General features: G+C 33.5%; 2 protein-coding genes across 12 annotated transcripts in view; one reads left to right on the forward strand and one right to left on the reverse strand.

The window, feature by feature from the left end:
- Window positions 1–943: 943 nt before the first annotated feature.
- On the forward strand, window positions 944–24,344 carry LOC106068422 (major surface trophozoite antigen 11-like). Its single transcript, XM_056019459.1, has 13 exons — window positions 944–1,225; window positions 7,445–7,597; window positions 7,937–8,081; window positions 8,683–9,125; window positions 9,293–9,356; window positions 9,451–9,539; window positions 11,070–11,133; window positions 11,245–11,333; window positions 15,861–15,975; window positions 17,195–17,283; window positions 17,389–17,504; window positions 17,735–17,894; window positions 18,307–24,344. Exons 1-13 carry the CDS (start codon window positions 1,156–1,158, stop codon window positions 18,441–18,443), a joined length of 1,734 nt encoding a protein of 577 aa, XP_055875434.1. The 5' UTR covers window positions 944–1,155; the 3' UTR covers window positions 18,444–24,344.
- LOC106068421 (rhotekin-like) overlaps window positions 23,846–27,463 on the reverse strand; it is a 57,375-nt gene continuing 53,757 nt past the window's right edge. For all 11 annotated transcript variants that reach the window (XM_056019385.1, XM_056019375.1, XM_056019450.1 and 8 more), the window contains one exon: window positions 23,846–26,513. In XM_056019385.1, the coding sequence (XP_055875360.1) occupies window positions 26,392–26,513 (122 nt within the window). In that variant the 3' untranslated portion in view covers window positions 23,846–26,391. The remainder of the gene's footprint in view (window positions 26,514–27,463) is intronic.

Genomic DNA, 27,463 nt, shown 5'->3' on the forward strand with positions numbered 1-27,463 from the left:
GTTGGCTCGGATAGACTCACTTAGATTATTAATACAAACAATATTGCTGTTTTTAATTATTTTGTTTTCATAAAAATGTGTATAGGTTCCCATGTTTTACTTTTTTTTTCTTTCTTTGCATTTAATTTAAAGTTATAAAATGCTGATTTCTAAACTGTGATAACTTTATCTTACATTATACTTTATTAAATAAATTGGATTGTAGGTATAAATTTTTAGCTATAACATTTAATGTCAGTAAGTCAAAAAGTGATTTATATTATACATTTTCCTAATTTATTCTTCTCACAGTAGTTCAAAACGTTTCTACTAAAACGACATGTATATGGAATATTTGTGTGTGTGCGTGTTTGTTAGCGCGCATGAACTATGCATATGTTATGTGCCAATTTAAAATTTCTAGATCTAATATAGTACGTGACACTTTAAAAAAAAATTGGGCCATTGCCTAGCTCAAAGATTTTTCATGAGCTGGCTCGATAAAAATGTGCGATTAATATGATCTCAAGTGTTGTTGTTGTTGTTTTTTTCGAGTAAAAAAACAACAACTTGTGACTTTACAACAATTGCAACAGGTTAGCTGTAAATGGACCCTCACTTAGGCATCATATAAAAGGTTACAAATTGTTTTTTTTTTTTTGTTTGTTTGTTTGTTTATTGAGTCCATCTCCAACGTTAAAAAAATATTGGATGGCTGCCTTTCTGTGGTATGCGCATTGGGCTGTGGACTATCGTTCGCTGGACTCAATAAAGGTCCAATTAGGTTGTGGTTCGAATCCTGCCAGCTGTTTTCCACCGTCCACTTGAGGGAGGTTTGGGCTAGGAAGGAACATACAAAACCTATAAAATTAAAATGTATACAAACAGAAAGTGCGGGGGAGTAGATCTATGTATAGGAGCACTTGACTCCTAAGCACATGATTTATCACATGACCAACTAAATAAAAAATGGCGCTTTACAAATAGTCAAGTAATAATATTGTTAAAGCCGTCGTTGCATCATTATTATGATTCAAATTTAGATATGTCACATGATTGTAAAGTCACGTGTAAAATAATTAAAAATAATATTGGTTGTTACTAGATCTATTTATTGTTGAGAATAACTTTAATAAGTTCTTGAATCTTTCTGCACATAGATAGATCTAGATTATAATGAAATCTAAGCTTATACTGGATTACACACAGTTGAATCGACATTCTAGTTACAGTTTCTTAAGATTGAGTAAGTTTGGACAGGTCACAGTTTAGATTTTAGTTTAGATCTAATCTAGGTTTTCTAGTTACTAGATCTAGAGTCTAGATCTAGATCTAGATACTCATACTAGACTATTACTTATTATTTATATGATTACTAGATCTAGATATAGATCTATATTTTTTTTACTATATTACTTGAGTTACTCAGCCTAGACCTAGAGATATCTAACAGTAACACTAATCAAATCACTTAAATCAGCTTCTAGATCTAGATCTAGATATATACTTATAATATAATACTTATAGTTATAGACTTATATAGATCTATGCATGACGCGTAGGACGTAATCATCTTCTTTTTTGAAGTAACATCTGTTAAATCTGTATTATTACTATTATATAAGATAAGATAAGAAGATAAGTCTAGATCTATATAATTTAGCAGCACCCTAGTCACGCCCTAGTGGGTCCCTAGCCAGGATGACTTCGTCTTATGACGTAGTCAATCTTACTATCTATGTTAGTAGATTCTATGTAGATCTATAATGAATAATAATAATAAATCATAATAATGTACTATTAATGTAGATCTAGACTAGTATGTAACTATTTAGTCTATTACTTTACTAGATCTAGATTCTACAATCGATCTTATCTACTAGATTTAGATTTAGATCTATCTACTATCTAGTCTTAAAACTGTATAATCTAGCCATTATACTTTCTATATACTATAGTTAGTATAGTAATATTTACTAATATAGATCTAGATCTATCATCTAGATCTAGATTCTAGTAATCTATAGTAACTAGATCTAGTAAATAAACTAGTGTCTACTCTAGACTAAGACTATGAGTATGATTCATTGACTGTCACTATCTATTAATCTATGAATATGATTATTATGATGGACACCTAACATATGGATCATATGCCACTGTATATCATATATATTCATATAGATCTATATGGGTAATCTGTATATTATAATATTATTATATGGAGTATGAGTATTATAGTTTGCTACATTCATACATCAGTATGACTTTGCACTTGTGGCTGTGCTATTATAAACTATGACTATATAGAGTTCTACTAGACTATGTGGTAATGTTTTAAACAAAATACTGAAAATACAGCATTGTTATGACTAGATCTAGATCTAGATTGTGCAATATTATCTATGAATGCAGTATACTGTATACACTAGTATACAGTGTAGTCTCTAGAGATTTGAATTTTTCTGTCTACATCTTTCCTGAAGTCAGTGGACTGCAAAGATCATGTCAAATATATGCTTCTTCGATCCGTCTGAAGCCGCATTGACTCTCCGTAAGTAAGCCAGCTACTAGGTGGTGTTTTAGTCTGTTTAGCAGCACCCCAGCCAGGAGTTTGCCAGCAATTGATCAGGGTATATGCCTCAAAGTTATCTGTCAACTTCCCTTCCTCATGTTGAGATGAATAATGGAGGCATCTTTTGAACTTTTGGGTTCATTCCTTTGTTCCCACATTCCCACATTATTTGTTAGATCTTTTTTAATTTAGCTGTCAGTTCTGAACTGCCAAGAGCCAAGCGTAGTATATTTCAGAAGAGATGGAGTCTAATCCTGATGCCTAAAACCAGTTGAGAGGTTGGATATTGCAGTTATTACTTTAGAGCCAGGGAGGAATCAGAAAGTGAATTGTTGATTGGCACTTGTTCCTGGCGGGAAATGGCTTCGGTGCTGATGCTTGATGGGCATAGAGGACAGTGTTTAAATGTTCAGCCCAGCCAACATGTATTTCCTCATTTATAAGAAGTTGTTTCCATCAGCGCTGAATATAGGATATTAACCATTGAATTTTGGACTATACAAAGCTTTGATTGAATTAAAAAACATTTTTTGTGTTTTTTTTTGTGTCTGCATAAGCCTAGATTTCCTCCACCTTTTGCTAAACCACTACTCCTTCATGAGTGTGAGATTTCACTGGACCTCTCTTTGGACATAAATAGTATAGTGATTAGTTGCAAGCTGGATTGCGCCAATGGGCCTTGTAGCAGTTTTGCTTGTGTTTTAACTTTTTCAGTGTATTGTTACTCTTAGCGAGTAACTTTGCTAGCGCTGGTCAGTGCTGCATTACTCTCAGCGAGTAACTTGGTTTATAATATTTTCACTATCTTTATTATGTTAAGAACTTTTTAATTTCTTTTTTTTTTTTCATTTTCCGGACGTGGCAGTTCTTTGTTTTGGTAGTAAATTTGATGCAGTGTAACACTTTTTTTTTTTAAAAAAGATAACATTATGTTAATGGTTTCTCTTTTTTAGTTTATTTCCCGGGACCCGAAAAATGTAAATAAATAAATATTTATCTTTTATGAAATTTAAAGTGATTAAATGTGTTTAGTATTGTGATTTTTTAAATATTTATAGATTAAATGTTTAATTAAAAGGTTAAATCTTTCAGTATATTGATTTTTTAATGAATTTAAAAAATATTTTCTTTTTCCGTACTCAGTTTAAAATTAATGAAAAAAATTTTTGTTTTAATTATTTATTTGATTTACTATACTTTTGTAGCCCATTTATTTTCCTTTAAAATAAAATCAAATATGTTAGATTATTTAATAAAATACAAAATATTATATTAGTTTTAGTAACACTTGCCCCCTTGAAAATCTTTGTTCATCCCGGAAAACTCCATTTTTCTATCAAAATAATTCACACATTCCAAGTACATGGCTTTTATTTCACTGTTTAGTTTATTGATGAACTCTTGCTTGATGTCAGGTTTTGGGAGCTTACCAACATCTAGGCTCTTTACATGCTTGCTTTCTTGGGGCCACTTATTTCGTTTGATGTATAATTTCAACTTAGAATTAATAAGAGACGATGAATTCGTCTGCCATGTACAGCTTTTGTGACCTTGACATCCTGTCTGTCAGACTGTCTGACAGTGTTTGGATCTGGGATGCATCCATGATGTCTTTTTTATTGTGTGGTAACCAAAAAAGGGTATTTGTTACTGTCAGCTTGTGGGCTAAAAACAATTCACCTTTGCTGTTGCAGTGACCAATACCTTGTCTGCCCAGAACATTTCTCCAGGTTTTCCAATCAGATCTCAATGTGGCATTGAAATCCTCCAGGAGGATAATAATTATTTCTACATATGTTTTACACTGTAGACCTTTTCAAACATCTAATTATCTTTTTAATTATTATTATTCAAGAATATATAATATCCATTTATATATTTATTTTAACCTAATGTTTTTCTTATAAAACCTAATCTGTTTCAACATAAAATTATATAATTTCTAGTGCCTACTTTGGGACAGTCTTTCAACACATGATATTTAGTTTTTTTTATTGTTTTTTTTTACTTTCTTTTCTATAGGTACCAATGATATTTCTGTTATGTTTGAATAAATATAATATTTTTAAGTGAACCTGAGCAAAGAGCAAAATCATTCTTTATATCTTTTATTTTGTAATTTATATTGTTATAAACTTGGTGGTGGCACAGAGAGGGGTAGTGGTGTGTGTGTAGTCAGCCGACGCAAATCGCCCCAGGCCAGCGCTAGACGAGCGGTCAACCGTGACGAGAGACGAGCGGTCAGCCGAGTCGAGTGTCAACAGGACAGTTCGGGAAGGATCGCCGTCATGAACAGAGCTCAGGAGCGTCACGAGAGTTGTAGTCATTTGACCACCTAGAAACGTCGAGCAGCGTTCTGTCCGGTTCGAGAAGGCCAGTAGGGACCCTATATAAGGGCGGAGGTGTCGCAGTCAAGACGGTCGAGAAAAGGGGCTAAATACAGCGAGGTTCACGACGGAAGGTTCACGACAGGGGCTCAGAACACTGTAAACTACAGCACAGTTCAACGGTGTGGTTCTGTACGGAGCATTACGACGGTTCAGTGCGGAGTACTGTCGGGTACAGTTGAGACGACGGGCGTCTTGATCTTGGTCTGCGATCGAGTCCGACACAACGAGCCTAGTGTGTGAAGTCAGTCCTGGACTGTTGAACCCAGTGCAAGAGTTGATACGGCGGAACGGTGTTATCGGAGAGATATTTGTACAGTGTACGTGTTGCCAATTGTACAGTATTGGCTGTTATTTATTCAACTATTAAAGTGTAACGTTACTTTGGAGCCCTTCAATTTCTTTAAGTTGGTGGTGTATGGTGCAGTTTGCAGAGGGCCTGGATAGTGAGATTCGTAACAATATATTTTACTTTCCCTGTTTTATTTATAATGCTCTCTACATTGATTATTTAACAAGTTAAAAATGTTTATTAAATTTATTTTAAAGAACAACACATGGTGATTAAAATGAATAATAAAAATAAGAAACAATAATAAAAATCTTAATTTATATGACCTTTTTGGAGGCGCTGTGGCTGAGTGGTAAAATGTTTGGCTTCTTAGTAGAAGGTCTCAGGTTTGATTCCTGTTAGGGCGTCTCTGAGTCCACTCAGCTCTAATGGGAAGCATGGTCGAGAGGCTAAGTGCCCTTGAACTTCGTTTGGCTACCTATGAAGAGGGCTCGAGGTTCGACACCCGACTCGGGCAGAGTTGTGTTTACTGAGCGCCTGAAGGCAGCACGGAAAAACCTTCTCCGCCCACTGGTCCACAACTGAGATTGGACCAAAGCGCTCTATATAAGCATGAAAGTAGCGCTATTTAAAAGCCATTTAATTTATTTTACCTGACATTAGTTGGGGAAGAGTAAAGGCGGTTGGTCATTGTGCTGGCTATGACACCTCGTTCACCGTGGGCCACAGTAACACATCATCTGCCCCATAGATCACAAGGACTGAAAGAGGGACTTTATATAATGCCATTTTAACCATGCTAATTCAACAAAGAATAAGATTGGCTAGAGCCCTTTCAAGTAACGTCATATATGATATTTTATTACATATGACATCATTATGTTAGCCAACTATATTGTGCAGTTCTCAGATATCTTGCTCAATAAAGTTCTCCACTTTAACATTTTATAATGCATTCTGATTGACTGCCAAAAAGTCATGTCATTCTCCCAACATTTTTTTTTTATCAATAGCTCATTAGCATTTGAACTTGTCTTCTACATGAATCAATGTATTGATTATTTCGCTAATGTTACACAGACCACTTTTGTTTTTTCATTGCTGTTGAACAAAACACTGCATCTGATTTCCTGTCAACATAAACATTTTGGATTATTAGCTCACTATGTTATGTGTGTATTTATAATATATTTACAAAAAAGGGATTTTTATAAATGCTTAAAATCAGGATATAATCTGAGTCAAATTAAATTTTAAAAGATCAGTTCAGACCCAGAGATTAAGAAGTAATTTCACTTTTTAAAAAATGGTTAACATTTAACAACAAGCTTTTGTTTCTCGATTAGTCCCATCTCTCCTTAATAAATCTCAGGAACCTATTTAAGCTGTCAAGATTCCACAGAATCCTAAAATAGGGCCTACCAAATTAAAAAAAAAATAAAAAACATAGAAACTACTTAAAAAAACAACAACAAAGCTTATACAAAGTGTAATTGAATCAAATAGTTTAGATCAGACAATTAAATATGTAATAGATCTTGACTAACAGTATTAGATCTGTGCGATTAGAAATATTTTTACCAATTGTTTTTGTTTGCTCAATGTAAATTGGAGGCCCTGGGGGGGGGGGGGGGGGGGGTTTGGGGGGGCGAGAGAAATGAATATCTGGGTGAATTTTTACAGTATTCGATTTTTTAAAGAATGTACAACAAAAAAAGCGGAACACAACCTGAAGTTGAACTCATGGCTCAAGCCTCCTCTGCGAATCTCTTGTTCAAGTTGGTCTGAACAATAATGTTGATTTTATTTAGAAGGTCAAATTTGTTTTTATGATTTGGTGTTATACATAGCAATTCAACATTTCTCCACTTAATCAACAATGGAAATGTACAATGACATGTAATATATTGCACACTCAGTCAATAATCAAAGTATATTTCAGTATATTTCTAAATGAGATATAGCTCACAATATAAATAAGTTATTTTCCTATTTCATAATATAATAGCCAATGGAACAAAGGGTGTTTTGTCTGTGATTGATGTCTTGTATTATCTTAGTCGGTGGTAGACTATAAAATTGAATATATTTTATTTTAAAACCAAAGTTACTGAGGGAGCTAATCCAAGCCGTCTTGTGAGATTTTTATGATGATATGTAAAATAAATTTTCCTTCAATTTCATTTTTTGAAGTTTGCTTTTATCTTTCAGCTGGACATGGGATCTCCCTTGCGTTTGTGTTCACTGTCTGTCTTACAACCTTGACATTCAATTATTCTGATGGTTTCATTCCTATTTTGAATTGTTCCAGCGTGTTGAATGTCAGCTGTGAATTGTGTAAACCTGGAACCTTTGCAAATATAAGTAAGACGTATGTTCAATATTTATTTAGTGGTGTCTTAAAACAATGCGTCCATAAGGAGTGTCATGGATATGTATATTAAATGTAGATCTATTGATACAATTAAGTATTTAAGGTCTCAGGTAAATTGTAGTGAAAAAACTAACTTAAAGGGTAATTAAAAGACATAATATATATATGTAAATAAATATGTATGTATAGATGAAGAGCAGTATTATACATCTCTATAGCATTAAGTGTAACACTTTCTTTTGGTTTTCTGTTGTTGCAAACTATTCAATATGGCTATTTTTTTATTTAGAAGTTCTCAAGAAACTTATGTTCTGATCATCTGATTGCAGGTACTGTTCACTGCGGTTGTTGTCGGTACTCATCTCATGGTGTTTGTGTTAATGCATCTTCCTGTACAGAGTGTCCAGTAGGGGAGCACCAAAGTCGTTATGGCTCACTGAGCTGTGACATTTGCCCACCTGGCACTTCGACAAAGTAATTCATTCACTTTTACAATAGTAACATTAAAATTATTAACATTCACCTTTTCATTTTGATCTTAATGTTTTATACTAATGTAGTGTTTCCCAATTTTTTTCCGTAACGAAACACTTTGCACATTCTGAGTATTTAGCGAAACACTTTGCTTATTTTTTAGAGAGACTCATTCACAAGGTGGCCTACTAGTTAATTATTCCAATAATTCGTGGAACACCTATTCAGGCCTTGGTTCCGCGAAATTGACCTCCTTCAAAGTAAAACTTGCAACATAGCATTCAAATGAAATAGATTTACTCACTCATATAGACTTGTTAATCGTATTTGGTAGATTATCCACTGAGGCCCTAAAGTAAAAATAATATTGGCAGATGTGATTGGGTCATAGCCTTGCTTCTTACATATAGATCAGGCTATTAAATGAACACGTCAGCTGCTTATAGAGGGTGGAACTGCTGTGTCAGAAATATCATTCCAACCCTATAATGATTATTTGAATAAACTCATTAATTATGATTTCTATTAATACAGATGTTAGACTAGATAAGTCTTAGGTTTATTGTGTTAAGATAATGTTTGTTACAATTCTTTCAAACAGCAATCAAACCCACCAAGAGAGCTGTGCTAAATGCAGCCCTGGACACTATTCTAATGAGAATGGCTCTGCTTATTGTAGCCCATGTCAAGAAGGATATTACTCTAATCAGACAGGTTCTGCTAACTGTAAGGCATGTCCCCTTGGCTCTTTCTGTAATGAGACTGGCTCGGCACAGTGTAGCCCATGTCCAGAAGGATATTACTCCAATCATACAGGCTCTACTAACTGTAAGGCATGTCCTGTTGGCTCTTTCTCTAATAAGACTGGCTCTGCTCAGTGTACATCCTGTAGTCCCGGTTATTATAACAATGAGACAGGGTCCACTTCCTGTGAACCGTGTGAAGCTGGTTACTACTCATTCAACACGTCAGAGTGCCTGCCTTGTGATGCTGGGTCTTACTCTGCTGCTCCAGGCTCCAGCGTCTGCAAACAATGTCCAGCAGGTAATAGAGCTCAGTGTAGACTCGTTAACTTATCTTTATTGAGTGTAAAACTTTAAACTAAGTATTAAAGAAGTTGATATTCTGAGACGATTGCGCCTGATAATCTTTATGATCTGTTTTGGTACTACATGGAAATGAAATATAGTTGATTTTGTTTTGTTGATTAGGTTCACACCAGCCCAATACAGGCCAATCAGGTTGTGAAGGTTGTCCAGCAGGCTCCGAAACAAGGTTGTTCACTTTTCAACTAGCATTAATATTTAGTGAACTGAATACAAGAATATTTTAACAATTTTTTACCCAACATGCTTTATTGTGTTTTCAGAGTTTCTGGTTCTGTAAATTGCACGGGCTGTCTGCCTGGACATTATAAAAATGACAGTGGGTTTGACGTCTGCCAGGAGTGTCCAATTGGTAAGCAATAGTTTCACTTTACTTGGGTCAGTTAACACCAAGACCGGCTGAAATTGACTGAAGGGAGTGATGCAGTGGTCATTGGGAAAAGTAACTAATTAAACATCAACTGATTGAAAGGGGAAGAAAGAAGAGTTTTAACGAATTAAATATCGACTAGCAGTCTAGAAAATGTAGGCAAGGTGACTGATTTGTAAAGTCCTTGGCTTCCTAACCGAGCTGTCCTGGGTTTGAATCCAGCTCTAAAGGGTACCTGACAATAGTTGAGGAAAATTAAAGGTGGTTGGTTGTTGTGCTAGCCACATCACACCCTCATTAACCATGGACCACAGAAACAGATGACCTTTACATCATCTGCCCCATAGATCTCGAGGTCTAAGAGGGGAATTAATTGGAAAATATGATTCTATTGCAGAGATCCTAAAAGCCTGGGGTTCCCAGAGGTTTTATCACGCAAAGAGAGGTTTCCAGTTCTTTCAATAACTACACTCTCATTACATTGAATCATTGTTCTTGGAGAAACCATTTTGCTCGTAAATATTGTGCTTAAACTAAGTAATTATTTATTAACCAGCTTGCATTCAAATAGAACAGATAACTGGCTTATATTGACTTTAATTAATTAATTAGACACAAGTTTAATATCCACTGAGGCACTAAAGTAAAAATAATATGGAAGATGTGATTCACTCATAGCTTGCTTCTTTCATAAAGATAATGTAATTAAATGTCAATTGTATAATCAAATTACAGAGTTTCTTTAGCCATATCACAAATATTTACAGACAAAGTTTGGGGGGTAAATAGTTGGTCAAGAGGGAGGGGATGTGGTTCAGAAACCAGATCTTAAGTGACTGAAATTAATGCTTTCATAAATGGATAAAGTAATTTCTTGTAAATAAACTATTGAAAGTGATTGAACTAATTCAATGTTGGCTTAAATTGAACTTCACATTTAAACCAAACTATACCTTTCCCCATTTAAACCAAACTATACCGTTCCCCATTTAAACCAAACTATACCTTTCTCCATTTAAACCAAACTATACATTTCTCCATTTTAACCAAACTATACATTTCCCCATTTAAACCAAACTATACCTATCCACATTTAAGCCAAACTATACCTTTCCACATTTAAACCAAACTATACCTTTCCACATTTAAACCAAACTATACCTTTCCACATTTAAAGTCGAGTTGGTCGAGTTGAGAGGCTAAGCTTGGCTTGGCTACCTATGAAAGGGGCTCAAGGTTTGACACCCGACTCAGGCAGGGTTGTGTTTACTGAGCGCCTAAAGGCAGCACAAAAAAAAACTTCTCCTAGATACCCCCTCCCCCCCACTGGTCCACAACTGAGATTGGACCAAAGCGCTCTGAGCATGCTATAAGCATGAAAGTAGCGCTATATAAAAGCCATAATTTATTTACTTTTTCCCATTTTGAATGTTTATAGACAAATATTGAGAGGAAAACTTAGAAATCTAGTTTTTGCAGTGATATGTTCTATGTTTTTCTTCTTGCTTACAGGTTCACATCAGCCTGAGTCTGGCCAAGAAAGCTGTATAGGCTGTCCTGAAGGCTATGAATCTAGGTTTGTATTGCTCTACTAAAGTGTTTCTTCTTTGGTCATAGTTAGCTATTGAAATATTTTTTTTTTAAAGTTTCTTTCTTCCTTGTTGTAAAAGCCTTCATTTATCAACAGACTAAATGGCTCTGCCAACTGTACTGCTTGTATTCCTGGATATTATAAAAATGAGAGTGGATTTGATCTCTGCCAGGAGTGCCCTATTGGTAAGTTGACTCCCCTCTCTGCTAGTTCACCTCTTTCAGAAAGAAAACAACAAAAATAAAAGGATTCATGTGCAGTGTTATTTTGATAAATGTTTTGTTTTGTTTGACATGTTTCTGATGTTCCTTCAGAGTTGAAGATAATTACATCCCAGCCCACACATCACGGGATGGGGATGCTGTTGGTGGCAGGCCAGGATTAAACCCGGGACCATGAAACACTTTCTGATAACAAACGAAAAAGTTATTTTAAGCTTCATCATAACAGGGTAAAAAAATATAATGAGCAAAACGAAGAATTCCGTCGGAACTTGGAAAATAATTACGGAGAGAAAGAGTTAAAGAAGTAAACTTCTTGCTGGCCAATAAATTAAGAAGAATCAAAATAAGACACCTTTACGTTAATCTATATCAATAGAGCACTATCCTAATGGTATGGTTGTTTACAAAAACTATTTAGTTGTTGTGTGTGAACTTTGTCAACATTATCTGGAATGTTGTTTGTTGTTATGTGTTGCCTTGTGTAAGCAAGATATTATTATGTCACCAGGTTGACCTTTGCACTGATATGTAATAATGCAGAAGCTAAACAATATCAGTACATTATAAATTAGGAAGATGTTTGTAAAATGTTTTACATGTTTCGGATGTTCCTTCAGAGTTGAAGATAATTACTTCCTAGTCCAAACCTCCCGCAGGACAACGGGGGATGGGAGCGGGCAGGGTTTGAACCCGGGACCATCGATAAATCTGAACGACAGTCCAGCGTGCAAACCGCACGACCAGGCAGCCATCAGATATCAACAATCATATTTCATCACCATACTGACACAACTTTACAAAACTGTAATGCTTTAACTTGATGTAAACAGCTTAAACTCAATCAAAGGTATATCTACAAAACATATTAGACCCAATCAAAGGTATATCTACAAAACATATTAGACCCAATCAAAGGTATATCTACAAAACATATTAGACCCAATCAAAGGTATATCTACAAAACATATTAGACCCAATCAAAGGTATATCTACAAAACATATTAGACCCAATCAAAGGTATATCTACAAAACATATTAGACCCAATCAAAGGTATATCTACAAAACATATTAGACCCAATCAAAGGTATATCTACAAAACATATTAGACCAATCAAAGGTATATCTACAAAACATATTAGACCCAATCAAAGGTATATCTACAAAACATATTAGACCCAATCAAAGGTATATCTACAAAACATATTAGACCCAATCAAAGGTATATCTACAAAACATATTAGACCCAATCAAAGGTATATCTACAAAACATGTTAGACCCAATCAAAGGTATATCTACAAAACATATTAGACCCAATCAAAGGTATATCTACAAAACATGTTAGACCCAATCAAAGGTATATCTACAAAACATATTAGACCCAATCAAAGGTATATCTACAAAACATATTAGACCCAATCAAAGGTATATCTACAAAACATATTAGACCCAATCAAAGGTATATCTACAAAACATGTTAGACCCAATCAAAGGTATATCTACAAAACATATTAGACCCAATCAAAGGTATATCTACAAAACATATTAGACCCAATCAAAGGTATATCTACAAAACATATTAGACCCAATCAAAGGTATATCTACAAAACATATTAGACCCAATCAAAGGTATATCTACAAAACATATTAGACCCAATCAAAGGTATATCTACAAAACATATTAGACCCAATCAAAGGTATATCTACAAAACATATTAGACCAATCAAAGGTATATCTACAAAACATATTAGACCCAATCAAAGGTATATCTACAAAACATATTAGACCCAATCAAAGGTATATCTACAAAACATATTAGATCCAATCAAAGGTATATCTACAAAACATATTAGACCCAATCAAAGGTATATCTACAAAACATGTTAGACCCAATCAAAGGTATATCTACAAAACATATTAGACCCAATCAAAGGTATATCTACAAAACATGTTAGACCCAATCAAAGGTATATCTACAAAACATATTAGACCCAATCAAAGGTATATCTACAAAACATATTAGACCCAATCAAAGGTATATCTACAAAACATATTAGACCCAATCAAAGGTATATCTACAAAACATATTAGACCCAATCAAAGGTATATCTACAAAACATGTTAGACCCAATCAAAGGTATATCTACAAAACATGTTAGACCCAATCAAAGGTATATCTACAAAACATGTTAGACCCAATCAAAGGTATATCTACAAAACATATTAGACCCAATCAAAGGTATATCTACAAAACATATTAGACCCAATCAAAGGTATATCTACAAAACATATTAGACCCAATCAAAGGTATATCTACAAAACATGTTAGCACCAAGTAATCTATAATGTATTGTCCAAGTCAAGAGATACTAACAATTATCATATAGTTTATCTTCATCCAACTCTGTTTCACTATGTGTTTAATGTAGATATAGTTATTATTGGAAGTTTGATAATGTATCAGATCTTGCACTGAGATAACTCATGCTTTGACCCTACAAACTATGGCATGTGTTGTCTGCTAATGAAATGTAGTCAAATAGTAAACAAGATAGTTAAACCTAAAACGTCTACCAACTTGGTATCAATGTTGTTTTTTTTTCCTAAAGAATAATTGGTGGAAACTTAAAATATGATTGAATAAAAATTGAAAAGTTGTTGAAACAGTTTAGTTAAAGATGATCAAAAAATAAGAGAGAGTTTTAGATTTTTATTGTTGTACCCTTGTATTCTTTAGTTTTACAGTGGGCAGTTGATTTAGTAGCAGATATTTCTTTTTTTATTTTTAAATATCCCTAATGATCTTGTTAAGAATTTTTATATAGCCTATGATGAATCTGATTTTTGGTATGTAATAATAGTAATAATAATAATCTATATATATAAAATTCTCTTCTTCCCTCAAGAGTTAGTAAGAAGTATTTCTGTCCACGAGAAAACGAGTAGTATTCACACTACGGATGACTGGCTGCGCGCTTGACTGTCGTTTAAATTTATCAAACCCTGCCCACTCCCATCCCCCTTTGTCCTGCGGGAGGTTTGGACTAGGAACTAATCTAAGTAATCTACTATATGTAAACAGCAGGGCCAGACTTAACCATTGTGGGGCCCTATGTGAAACGGATTTCGCGGAGCCAAGTTTGGGTAAGGAAGCGGATAATAAGTGAAATTTAAGAGTTTGTATTACAAAATAAATTTATCTATGCATTGTATTTATTCTTTACTACGTACAGAATTACTTTACGAGCCTTGCGTGTAGCAAAGTCATACAGTATATCATAATAATTCTGTTTCCTACATAGATCCCGCTCAATAGCAAGAATGACCAAATGTTTCAATCTATCTTTAAATCGACAGGAGGGCGCGGGAAATCTGTTTTAAGTTATAAAATGGTTTAATTTAATAATTTATACACCTTGAATTAGAGTGGATCCTTTGAAAGTGGGGGCCCACTGTGGTCGCATAGGTTGAGGTGGCCTAAGACCGGCCATGCAAAATAGCGGCGTATGCTATTCCGCCGGTAGACTAGTAGTCTTTATTGTCCGTATGGAAATTTTTCTTACTATTTGTACATTACACCATAACAAAACATAGTAACTAGAAAAAAACAAAATGTACATTCACACCAGACTCAATCACATTTCACATGTGAAAAGTTGATATCAAATTGTTTCTATTTAATGATTTGATTGCCAGGTGAACAAAAGAGTGTTTGTGTCTGTTTGTCTTTGCTATCAGTGTCTTATATCTCTTTTGTGATGGTAAAATCACAAAATCCTGACCCAAAGGGTGATTTTTTATTTCTAGAATCTTTTTAGCTTTTTTATGGATGTTTTGTCTCAAAAAAAAACATAGCCAAGGCCTTTTCACTAACATTAAACAAGGACAGTTTTCTCAGTAATTGTAATCTTTGCTGCCCTTTTTTGCAAATATAATCAGTATTTGCAGTAAAATTTAATTTAGGATAGTACCAAAGTATTTAAAAGTTTGCACTATTTCAATGTTCACAGAAAATTTTTTATTCAATGATATTTTTAGTTTCCACCCAATTATTCTTTAGGAAAATTTTTTTTTACATGTAGCCTATGATGAATGAGATTTTTTAAATGTAGCCTAGGATGAATGAGATTTTTTATATTATATGTAGCCTAGGATGAATGAGATTTTTTATATTATATGTAGCCTAGGATGAATGAGATTTTTTGTATGTAGCCTATGATAAATCTGATTTTTGGTATGTAGCCTAGGATGAACCTGATTTTTGGTATGTAGCCTAGGATGAATCTGATTTTAGATATCAGTTGCCTTTTTCTTTTTGACATGGAAATATCTTCACAACCTGTTAAGATGTTAAGTCATTCAGTGTTGTAAAGCCATGCTCTATTTATATTTTTAGTATGCCTAAAACATGTTGCGATTATCTGAAAAGATAATTTTAATTTTGTTTAGTGTCTCTATTATATTATCCCTATTTCTTTCTTATTTCAGGGTTCAATGCCAGTTCTGCTAACAGTACTTCCTGTGAACCTTGTCCTGAAGGCTACTACCAGAACCTGTCTGGCAAACCCTTGTGCAATCCTTGCGATGTAGGCACTTTCTGCAAGTATGTTCACTCTCCTAGTTACATTTGAGCAACAGTCTTTAGACAAATCTCATTTTTGAAAACCAGTGATACCTTGAAGTTTTGTATGAACTAAGTCTTCATGTACTTCATTGGATTTCGATTATTCTTATCCCCCAGTCATTTCATTTTTACTGTTTTTTTTTTGTTTAAATTATTAAGCCAGTATTTTTTTCAGCATTAGCATTATGAATTTTATCCATTAAACTTTCAAAGCATACAGGGTTAGAAAATTAAGGCAGTGAACTCTTGTTTCACCATTTTAAATAATTACACATTTATGTCCAACATAGAGTTGAAAATTAATTTTAAACATCTAAGCTAAATGATCCAATTGGACAGAGGTTCTCAAGCTTTTTTTACTCAAGGACCCTTCTATATTGTCTAAACTTGCCCTAAGTGAAAAACTACATAAACACATAGTAGATCTATATTGTATATAGGTTACACATATAAAATAAAAAAACAAAATTTTATTGAAAGAGTGTTTATTAGGATTAAATTTTTTAAAAAATAAAATTGTAAAAAACGAATGACTTGGATGAGATTTCATGAATGTATTTATGTCTGGCACAACATTTGTAATTAGCAACAGCAATTCTCAACGAGCACAAATTTCTATTCTTTTCTTTTAACTGTGATGAGGTTCATTAAATCCACTTTTTACCAATTATGAAAATGCGAAATCAGTCAACAACTTCTGTACGCATAATATTGCATATACAATTGAAATCTGTTTTTGAAACCAGAATTTTTGTTATCTTTTTTTTAAGACATTGGTTTAAGTTTCTTGTTGAAGGATATTTCAATAAGTATGGATTGATCTCTGAGTTAAAGCGTTCAATACCCAGTCGGGAAAATCCAAGTGAAGAATGACTTCAAAACTTTGAAGTCGTCATAGAATTGTAGTTGTGTTAACTCAATAGGCATATTTAACAGTAGTGCATAAGTGACCTGATTATAATTCAAATTTTCTGATTGGATAAACAGGTTTAAGTGGTGAAAATATTTTACACAATTTTCTTCTTTCTACGGACCCCCTACAGTTGTTTCCAGGACACGGGGGGGGGGGGGGGGGGGGGTGTTACCAAAGTTTGAGAACCTCTGCAATAGGAAAATAGTGTGTAGTTCTAGTTAGAAAAAGCTAGAAATGTAAAAACTTTGTTTGTTCCAACCAACTCAGTTTAAAACTGTTGTTAAGTTCTACAGGATGCAGTCATTGTGAAGACTGTGATCAAGGAACTGAGGCATTAGTAGCTGGCTCCAATAATTGTACTTTATGTAAACCAGGTAAACAAAACTCTAGCCAATATTATTCATACTTACATAAACTTATTTAGAGTTTCAAAATGTTAGGATGAAATGTGATGACACACTTATTGTTGATAAAATCAGGAAGCTTTAAGGAATCCACTTCAGCGGAAAACTGTAAAATTTGTAAACATGGCTGGTTTACCACAAAAAGTGGCTCATTGGAATGCACAGAGTGTCCAGTCCACTACTTCTGTCCAGTAAGTAGACTCATTAAACTCTTGTACTAATTGAAATGTCAATGTGAACTATTTAAAATTCTTTAAGTAAGTCTAGTTCTTGTAAGTCTAGTTTTTGTCAAGTAAGTCTAGTTCTTGAAATAAATCAATAACATAAATATTTGATAAAATATATTTCAACTTTTTTTTCCCCTAAGATTCCATCTTACTAAATAACCTTTTTTTTTTGTGTTTGTTTTTTGTATAATTAGACTCCCGATCGAGATAAGCAGCAATGCTCACCCCAGGCTCTCTGTCCACCGGGGTCTGCAGTCCCAGGCTGGTGTCCGAGTCCTCTCTACGTGAAAGAATCAGATTATGATTGCAAAGCATCTTCAGAGTTGATTGGTATTGTTGTAGGAGCCTGTATAGGTGAGTAGTTTGTTTAGTCTTTGACATTTTCTCTTGTGGACTTCTCTTGTGGACTTAGATTAGATCTACTAAAAAACTGTCCAGGATGCAACACCAGTAATTAACATGGTAGCCTGCCAGGTAGCTCCTTATTGTAAATTCAATGTTTCTATTGGCAGTTTCTAAGACAAAATCCCTCTGCGTACATTGACTGACATGTTGCTCCTGTCCCTTTGCTTTGTTTAGTAAACGCTCCTATTTTGGCCTATCAGGCAAAAAAAACTTGACATAACATTCCCCCCCCCCAGCCAAATTTAACATGGAAAATATTTTTACTTCCTAGTCTGTTATTACAATCTGTTAAATGTGTATTTTGTATATTATGCTTATAAAAAAAAATATCTAAGATCACTTCTCTCAATTTTTTCAACAGTTTTTTGTCTTTTGGTTGCTTTTGCTGCCTTCAAACGTTATCGTAAACGAAGCCAGACGATCAAAATTGAGAATGCTGAACGCAGGCAGCTGGTTAGTCAAGAGGAGAGCTCTCCCCCTGTTTATACTGGTCTGTGATTTCATTCAGAGACTATGCTTTTGAGATATGAACATTCCTGTTACCTGGCAACCATCCGAATGGCTTCCCAGCTCTAGCCAGTACAACATGCCAGCAGCTAAAAGTTACATATAAACACAAGCACATTGCTAGTACACTAGTACACTTGATGTTTGTACACCTGTGATTGTTAATTTATTTATTAAGTTCTGTTATGACTTTGACAATGATATTTGTTGTTAGTCTTTTCTTATTTAAACTGGTAGCATTCTAACCCTATGGACATGGAGCTCAGACTTGCCCAATGGAATGAAATCCTGTCCCCAAAAGCAATGTGTTTTTTTTAAAACTTGTTCAATTCAGTTTCCTTCTCTTAGGAATGACTGAATATTTTTTTCCCCCAAAGACTGAGATGTTTTCCTCAAGGCATCACTTTTATCTTTGGGAAGCAGTGGACAGAAATGAATTAAAGTAATTAGAATAGCTGTTTTTTTTTTTTTAAATCAGAGCTTTATAAGTGAACATACACACACATGTAAAAAAAAATGTTTCCACTTTTTAACTTTATAGAAACATTAGATAAATACTTTGTACAAGTATTTGAAACATTAGATAAATACATTGTACAAGTACTTGATTTTGTTCAATGCTTTTTTTTGTTTCCTGAACAGATTAGTATGGATACAAAATTTTAACCCTTTGGGTCAAGATTTTAAAGTTTTATTTCTGTGGTTTTTTTTATATTCCATCTTGTTCAAATTTTAACCACTTGGTGTATTGTCATTATGTTGTTCACTAGCTTTGGTGTTCCAGTAACTTTGATGTTACAGTGTGACACTGAATTGTGTAGATCTCCAGTTGCAGTGATTGTACCTAGCTGTTTTCTCATTCCCATGTTGACAGATGTAACACAATCCTTGTTACAATATTGAATTCCAATGAAATAGATTTTATGAACACCAAACTGTAATAGGAACTAAAATGAAAATAGTAGAACACATGAGTAGATACTAGTTGAAATTCATCATTGTAAACAAAGGTCAAGGCTAGGCTTGCACTTGTCATGGCTTGTAACAGTTAGTTTTGCTTTGTTAGACTGATTTGATTGAAGTGTTAGTTCTATATTGTGGCATGTCTCAGGGAAAAAACATTTTTTTTTTAGTAGTGATACTTGGATATTTATTAGCAAACCCAATGGCCAAAAATGTTTTGTAAGTTTTGAGCTAACATAAGAAAAATGTTTTGTAAGTTTTGAGCTAACATAAAAAAAATGTTTTGTAAGTTTTGAGCTAACATAAGAAAAATGTTTTGTAAGTTTTGAGCCAACATAAGAAAAATGTTTTGTAAGTTTTGAGCTAACATAAGAAAAATGTTTTGTAAGTTTTGAGCCAACATAAGAAAAATGTTTTGTAAGTTTTGAGCCAACATAAGAAAAATGTTTTGTAAGTTTTGAGCCAACATAAGAAAAATGTTTTGTAAGTTTTGAGCTAACATAAGAAAAATGTTTGCTAAAAAACAACTTTTGTTTCTGGTAATGAACTCCAGAGATTCTTAAATACTCATACAAGCTGTGCAAATAAGTTTGTAGTGAACCATTACTCAGTCTTTCGTCAACTCCATTTAGCATCCAGACATCAAACACATTGTTTGGTTGTTTCTTATACATTTAAGTCTGTTCATGTGTGTCTGTTTGGTTGTTTCTTATACATTTAAGTCTGTTCATGTGTGTCTGTTTGGTTGTTTTTTTTCTATGAAAGAAATTAGATGCAAAGTTTAGGGATGTCTGATGTCTGGTTTCAAAGCTGGAATGTTCAAACTGTTTTTTTTTTCTGAGCTGATGTTAAGATTATTTCTATTTAAATCACATTGTTAAATGTATATGCCAAGTCAGTTCCAGCTAGACATCTTTGCCTAATGATGTCGCTTCAGGATATTGATGAAGAATCTGAGTCAGTTCAAGTTCATAGCTAGACATCTTTGCCCACTAATGTTGCTACAGAACATTGAAGAATCTGAGTCAGTTCAAGTTCATAGCTAGACATCTTTGCCCACTAATGTTGCTACAGAACATTGACAAAGAATGTGACAGAATGAAATGTAAGGGTCAGCTGTGTGTGAGGCCCATCTCAGCATTTACTTTCCTACTTCAATGATACAAAAGAAAGTTTTCATTGAATGTGCATTTTGAACATCTTTACTATGAAACACATTTTCTACTAGTCTTTAGGCCATTCTAAGCAGTTGGGACTTGCCATGACTTGAAACTATTGATCACAAGATTGAGACAAAGAGCTTCCCAGTTCAACTATTACATTTCTCATGGCAGTAACAGTAGGGTGACAACATTACTCGCACCTCTAGTCTTCACACCAGTTTCATCCTCCAGGTCTGGCCAAATTGACCAACATGCTATGTAACTGGTTTTATCTTCTCTTTGTTATAGTTATTTTGTCTTATTCAATTTAATGGAGTCCTTGATTAGTATGGTTTGTGGAGACTTATTAAGTCACTTTTAGGGGACTTGTTGGAAGCTATTTGAGACTCTCTGTATTGTTTAATAGAGTATGATGAAACATAGTGTAGCTACTGTTGTTTCCTTTCCTAAAACTATTATGCTTTTGAAGGAGTGAAAACAATCTTTTGATTAATGAAACCAATCAGGTGAAACTCTGAAAAGACTTAGCTAGTCTCTGACTGCAGATATACCAAAGCTGTGGCTAAATGTTGGATAACTAACTCAAACTGCAGCTAGCCTCTCTTTTAGTTGACTGTGTACTACAGCAGCTTAAGTAATCTATGACCCACTCAGGACAAAGGATTACACAACTAAGCATTCCTCCAATGAAACTCAAGGTGTCCTACTTAATACCAGTGAAAATTATTGCAGCCTGTTAGGCTTCTGCTGTGATTTTTAAGTCCTTCATGTTTTGTTCCATTCCATCAAAACAATATTGACTTTTTTTTTCTGAATTAAGAAGATGTGTACAAGTTTTCAACATTTGATGTAGAATCCAGGATTTTAGGAAATGAAGTTAATTCTATGGTCTGATTTTTATTACTTTAGTAGACAAGATACATTGGTGTTTTTTTGTGATTTCTACTTGAGTTTACAGAATTAGGTCACGGTGTATATTTAGTTGATTCAGTGCCATTGTTTGTTTTTTCTACCTTCATGCTACTCATTTTGTTTTTCTTGAGCAACGAGAAATTTCTTTTGTATGTTTTGAATGTTCCTTCAGATTTGAATACATCCTAGCTCTTACACAATGGCAGGTGATAGTGTCAGACAGGATTTGAGCGATGGAATGAGTCCGGAACGCATACCCAGGCAACCATCTAGTTGTTGAAATGAAAGATGAAAATGAAAAGTTGAATAATAAGTGACACAAATTAATTATTTTTGTTTTGGCAGATTACCACATGATGTTAATGATTCTGTATTATAAGTATTATTATTTTATTTTTTGTCTTGAGGCAACAGGAAATGTATATTTGTTGTAATGAATGAAGCAAATACTCAAATTGTTTTTGGGCACAGAAAAGTTCAATTTGTTTTATTTTTTATTATTAAAAACCTGCGAGTATTCTAAAAACTTTGCACCAATAAAGATGTGAATTAAGCTACTGATTTAATCTTTGTTGCAGTTACAGCAAACAAAAGTTTGACTGTTACTTTAGCTTAAACTTCTATGTTATTTCATTGTTATAAATGAACTAATCTCTATATGGCCATATTATTTGTTTCTTATGTTGAAATAAATCTTTTTTTGTAACTTTTAATTTGTTTGTTTGAACAATGCCACTTATCAGATTTGGTTCATTAGTTTTCTTCCAGTCTAAGAGCTAAGTTTTTTATTTATGGCTTCTTGGATTTTCAAGCAGACGTGAATACAGAATGGAGTCATAAAAATTAAAACTTTGAGCCTTATTTTATTTTTCAAAAAAAATTATAACTTTAAGCCTTAATGTAGAATAATGAGATATTATAGTGGATACCAAATGAGTACGTTCGAGAGCCTCCATTTGATTATCAATGCTTTTGGGTCTCCCTTTACTATGCTGTGGGAAGGACTTAGCCATTTACCTTTAGGAACAGGGCTTGTAAAGCTCCTGTGTAAATATAAAAGCAGTGCACTAAAGAAGTCTTTTAGTTGTGTAGCATTTCTGTCAAAAGTTAATTTTTTTTTTTTTAAATATAAAAAGGGAGCTTATTTCTGCAGTACTGAGATATGTGTCAGTGATTTTGCTGTTCTTAATAATAATAATAATTATAGCTTTTATATAGCACTCTTTCATGCTTATTTGTGGACCAGGGGGAGGGGGTATCTGGGATAGAAGGTTTACTGTGCTGCCTTTAAGCGCTCAGTAAACACAACTCTGCCCGACTGAGCCCCCTTCATAGGTAGCCAAGCCAAGTTTAAGCAGTTCTCGCTGCTTCCACTTCTGTTTTTGGTAAGATTTTAAAAAAAATATTTTGCTTGTTTCATTTTATTGAACTTAGTCAAACAAGCTTATTTCAAAGTGAAGTGACATGAATATCTGATCAATGTCTAGTGTCTAATAAATTACAGGTGTGTAACAGACTCAAAACATAATTTGTATTAAAAAGCTGGGGAAAGGAAAATTAAGCTCAAATTGCCCAGGAGAGCCTACTCCTGCCTAGCATTGCTATGTTCTCTCCCCACTTAATGACCAACAACTTGTCTCTAGTGCAACATTCTTTTCATGTCAGAATGCTACTTCACTGGCACAAAAACATAGACTAATTAAAAAAGCATCGTATATCACTCAAATACAGCTACCATCTCTTGAAAAGCTTTTCCAAGAATGATGCATTTCCAAAACACTCACGATTCTTAAAGACAACCTGCACCCATTAAACCACTGTTACATAAGATCTGAACGAAGTGGTCGTCTCCTTTCCATTAGGACTAAAACAGAAAGATTTAAAAACTCATTTATCCCACTATTGGTTGTGACAAGATCAGCTGTCGTCATCGAGAAGTACATAGAAGTCAAACTCATAAAGCACTGGTTGTGAATCTGTATGTGTTTCGTGAGTGAATGTTTGAATTTTTCATCCATATTGTTTTTGTAAAGTAGTTAATAATAATAATAATCTTTATTGTCCGTATGGAAATTTGTCTTACAACAATTTGTGCATTACACCAAACAAAAAACATAACTATAAGAAACCAAAGTGTACATTCAAACCAGACTCACTCTGAGGTTGTCAATTGTAGTCAAACTGAATTTCCATTTGATTGGATCAATAAAATTATCTTATCTTAAGAAGTGTTTTAGTGGTTGGTCTACAAGACATTTTCAATGCATATCTTCACAATAACCATTTTGAGAAGCAACTAACAATTTTCAATGCAACCTTGAAAGTTTTGATAAACATAAAAGGAAAGAAACATAGTACTTTGTAAATGGTCATTTATTATGTTCAGAGAAGGTACAAGCCTGACATGTATATAAATCAGAATAATAAATGTCATTAGTCTAAAAAAATGTTCTTGTCATAAGACATTTGTTGTAAGATTGGTTCTCAAATAGTCTTAGGCTAAACATTCATCACAACTGAATAAAGACCTGATCGTTGTACAACACTCAAAACTCTTGTGTGCAAGACATCAAGTCTTGGAAGTTGTTTTTTTTTAAATCCTAGTTCAATTACTTTTAAATTTAGTGACAGAAAGAAAACAAAAATTATTTCTTAAAAAATGCATCTTAAAAAGTTGCTTCTAAGAAACATTCACCAAAATTATTTTTTTTTAAATGATATCCCAAACATTAGAACCAATCTTTTGGCCATTACCTTTCTAGTTTAGGAAATAAAGTTTTATTTTCAACCTAGGGTATTTACTGATTTATTGACTTATTTATTTGGCTCCTCCATTTAAAAAAACAAAACAAAACTATTTGATAGTTACACAGTACATAAATCTGTTACATAAACAAAATATTAGCATGACATTTTGAACCCATCATTCACTTTGCCCCTCAATGACATTGTGTGATACAAAAGACTGGAATAACATTTCATCCCAATAGAACAAAACAAATGTGAAATAGAACTTAAGTTGGCATCATTCATCACAGTACAGGACAACCATGGCTTAGCACAGTTGCTCTAATAGTTTGTACAACCTGCCAAGTCATAAATAGAAAAGTCCGGGGAATCCAATTCTACTCACTCCCCAAAACAAAGCTGTACACAAAGTGTGACAATAGTTAACAGTTCATTGATTTCTCTTTGAACAGAAACTCTAAAATTCTTTTTAGTTCTATACAAAAGTTTTTTGGTAGTAGAAAAAACAGTATATTTAAAAAACAAAACTGAATTATGATGTTTTTTAGTTACTGTATTTAACTAATTGGACAGATTACACAGCTCCATGTAAGTCACAAGAAGTAATGCAGGAAGCAGACAGAAGAGACTATGTCAGCTACACAATCAATGGGCTATTGCTATATCTGGGAATGGTCAATAAACTGAGCAGGACACTGGCTACACCAAACAAATCACTACATTGAAGTAGAAGTGAACAAGTATCTGAATAGCAGACATTTTGGGTGCTTAGGTCTCCAAGATAAGTTCAATAAACTTTAATTAATCAAAAACAGATTACTTCAAATTAATCTAGTATCAATAAATAGTCACACACCAATTGAGAGATGTTAGAAGGGTGACTAAATAGTGTTCTCATTTTTTAAAATAAAATGCAAGCGGATAGTTGGCATTGAATTAAGGATGACCTAAAATTTAAACATAACTAAGAAGCCTACACAACTCTTATAACAAGCCACAATAAAAACATCTTCCTTAAATTTGATACAGTATAACAAAAATAAGAATTAAAATTATAAATTTCAAACTACAGTTATAAAGATTTGAAATTTGTTTTAAAAAATTGAGCCTAACTCAAACTGATATTTTATCTTCTCATTTTTTCTTCAGTTATAATTCAAGTATTCATTATAGCAGTAAAGTCTGCGGCAAGTATTTCTAGCTGACTTCAAGGGGAAGAAGAAAAACTTGAGGGAAACCCTACATTGGCTAGATTAAGTTTAAAATTTAAAACAACATTTCTGTTCCAATTCTTGTCTAAGTCTCTAAAATGCAAAGTTAAAATGTGACTATCAAGGAATGATCCGGTGCTTAAACAATCAAATCCAGGGGGTTAACTAATATATACTGTCACAGTGATACAATGTAGTGATACACTAGCTTACTGACACACAAAACATTCTACTAAGTATTGGGTTATCAAGTTACTAAGTATAGTATTAGCTGGTGTTAACAAAATTATTTTTTTAAACTGCATTATAAATAATCAGAAAGTATTTTTAATTAAAAAAATATACTATAGTTTCTTTAAAACAGTCCATTTATTATATCATCTGGCATTTACATTTGATGGAAATTTGATTGTATCAGGAAAGATGAATTTTCCACTTACATAAAAAAAAGAATCTCAATTTGTAATTTCAGTTTAAACAAAATAAAGAAGTTTGCTAAGCTAAACACTGACAAATGGTAACCACTCCTCTAATCAGTCAATGGCAACAAAGTTGTGCACGAGGGATTTCATAGTCGATGATAAGATGATAGAATCAACCAAAAACAAAATGACATTCTTTCATTCTTCCACCATGCAGGTTAACTTGCAGTATGCATAGGTAACAGCTGCCTTCAGTAAACACACAAATAAATTGCTGGATCAAAATAATTGTAAACAAAAGTAATATTGCTAAGAAAAAACAACTAAACTCATGAGGTCTCTTGAACAATATCATATCAGCTTCTAATTAAACATATTTTTTAACAAATAACTTAAAAGAAGATAACCTAACTCCTAAAACAACTAATCATTCTTTGATTATGTCCCCTAAACTTAATTTTTCACAAAAAAAAAAAACCCCACAACATATCAAGATGAGATAAGTCAAATGTGTCTAGCTTCATGATTGTGATGATGTGCCTCCCCTGATTTGACTTGCCTCCCCCATCAATGTGTGAAGCATTTGGGTCAACTGGTCATTGCCAAGGTCACTCACAAGACTATCCCCATTGTTCTCTGGCTCTACAAGAGAGAAAGAGTAAATGTATGCTTAAAATATTGTTATATGTAGAGGATAATTGGTCAGACTGTAACAGAGGTAAGAAACATTGGCTGAACACATACTACAGATGTTGGTCAAACTACTGTAATGCAGTAATTTATCTACAGTAAATAAAAAACTTCAAAATTTCCATTTACACAATTATCAGGATTTCATAAATAAAGTCTTTGGTGTATCTGATTAACAAATACAGCTATGTATATTAATAGGCTTATAATATATATTTTTTTTACTTTTAAGCATCACAGAATTTAATTTCTAAGCCTCTTGTAGTTCAAGGTAACTGTCATTATTAACTTTACAACAGTAAATCTTTGATATAAACTCCTTTTAATATAAAGTCCTTTTAATATAATATAAAGTCTCTGACATCGATTCTTTTGAAATCTCTCATAATCTTCCTTAGGTTCCATTATAATGGCCCACATTTTTGCACACTGCTATCTATTCTTTCTCTTGTATTGCATTAGACTATTTAAAGAAAATAAACCAGATCTAAAACAACATAATGTAAACAAGAAGCACATAGGCAAATCCTAATGTCAATAGTAAAATTTCCCTTTCGGACCTTACAATCTATAGGGTGGATGATGTTAGGTCATGTTTCTATGGCCAATAGTAAAAGAGCAGGGTGTCATGTGACCAGCACAATGACCAACCACCTTTACTTCCCCCAACTTAAGTAAGGTACACATTAGAGTTGGGTTGATTCAGGAGCGCACTAAAAATCCCAGTCTTCACTGAGATTTGAGCCCAGAACCCGCAGATTCAAAAGCTTAGCGCTTAACCACAGCGCCTCCCAATGTCAAATCTGTTTTTGTGAAAGTATTTTGTTTTTACATTTTTATTTCAAAGGCAAGAGTCATACTAAATCTTAACTATATATCTAAAAACTAAAACAAAGCAAGTT

Source organism: Biomphalaria glabrata, chromosome 1, assembly GCF_947242115.1.
Source record: "Biomphalaria glabrata chromosome 1, xgBioGlab47.1, whole genome shotgun sequence".
Lineage (NCBI taxonomy): Eukaryota > Metazoa > Mollusca > Gastropoda > Planorbidae > Biomphalaria > Biomphalaria glabrata.

What these genes read in the sequence shown, in the direction of transcription:
- LOC106068422 (XM_056019459.1), top strand. Translation starts at nt 1,156, where the DNA reads ATGAAATCTAAGCTTATACTGGATTACACACAGTTGAATCGACATTCT. An exon ending in CTGCCAGGAGTGTCCAATTG is followed by an intron (nt 9,540 to 11,069) that starts GTAAGCAATAGT and finishes TCTTGCTTACAG; the next exon opens with GTTCACATCAGCCTGAGTCT. An exon ending in CTGCCAGGAGTGCCCTATTG is followed by an intron (nt 11,334 to 15,860) that starts GTAAGTTGACTC and finishes TTCTTATTTCAG; the next exon opens with GGTTCAATGCCAGTTCTGCT.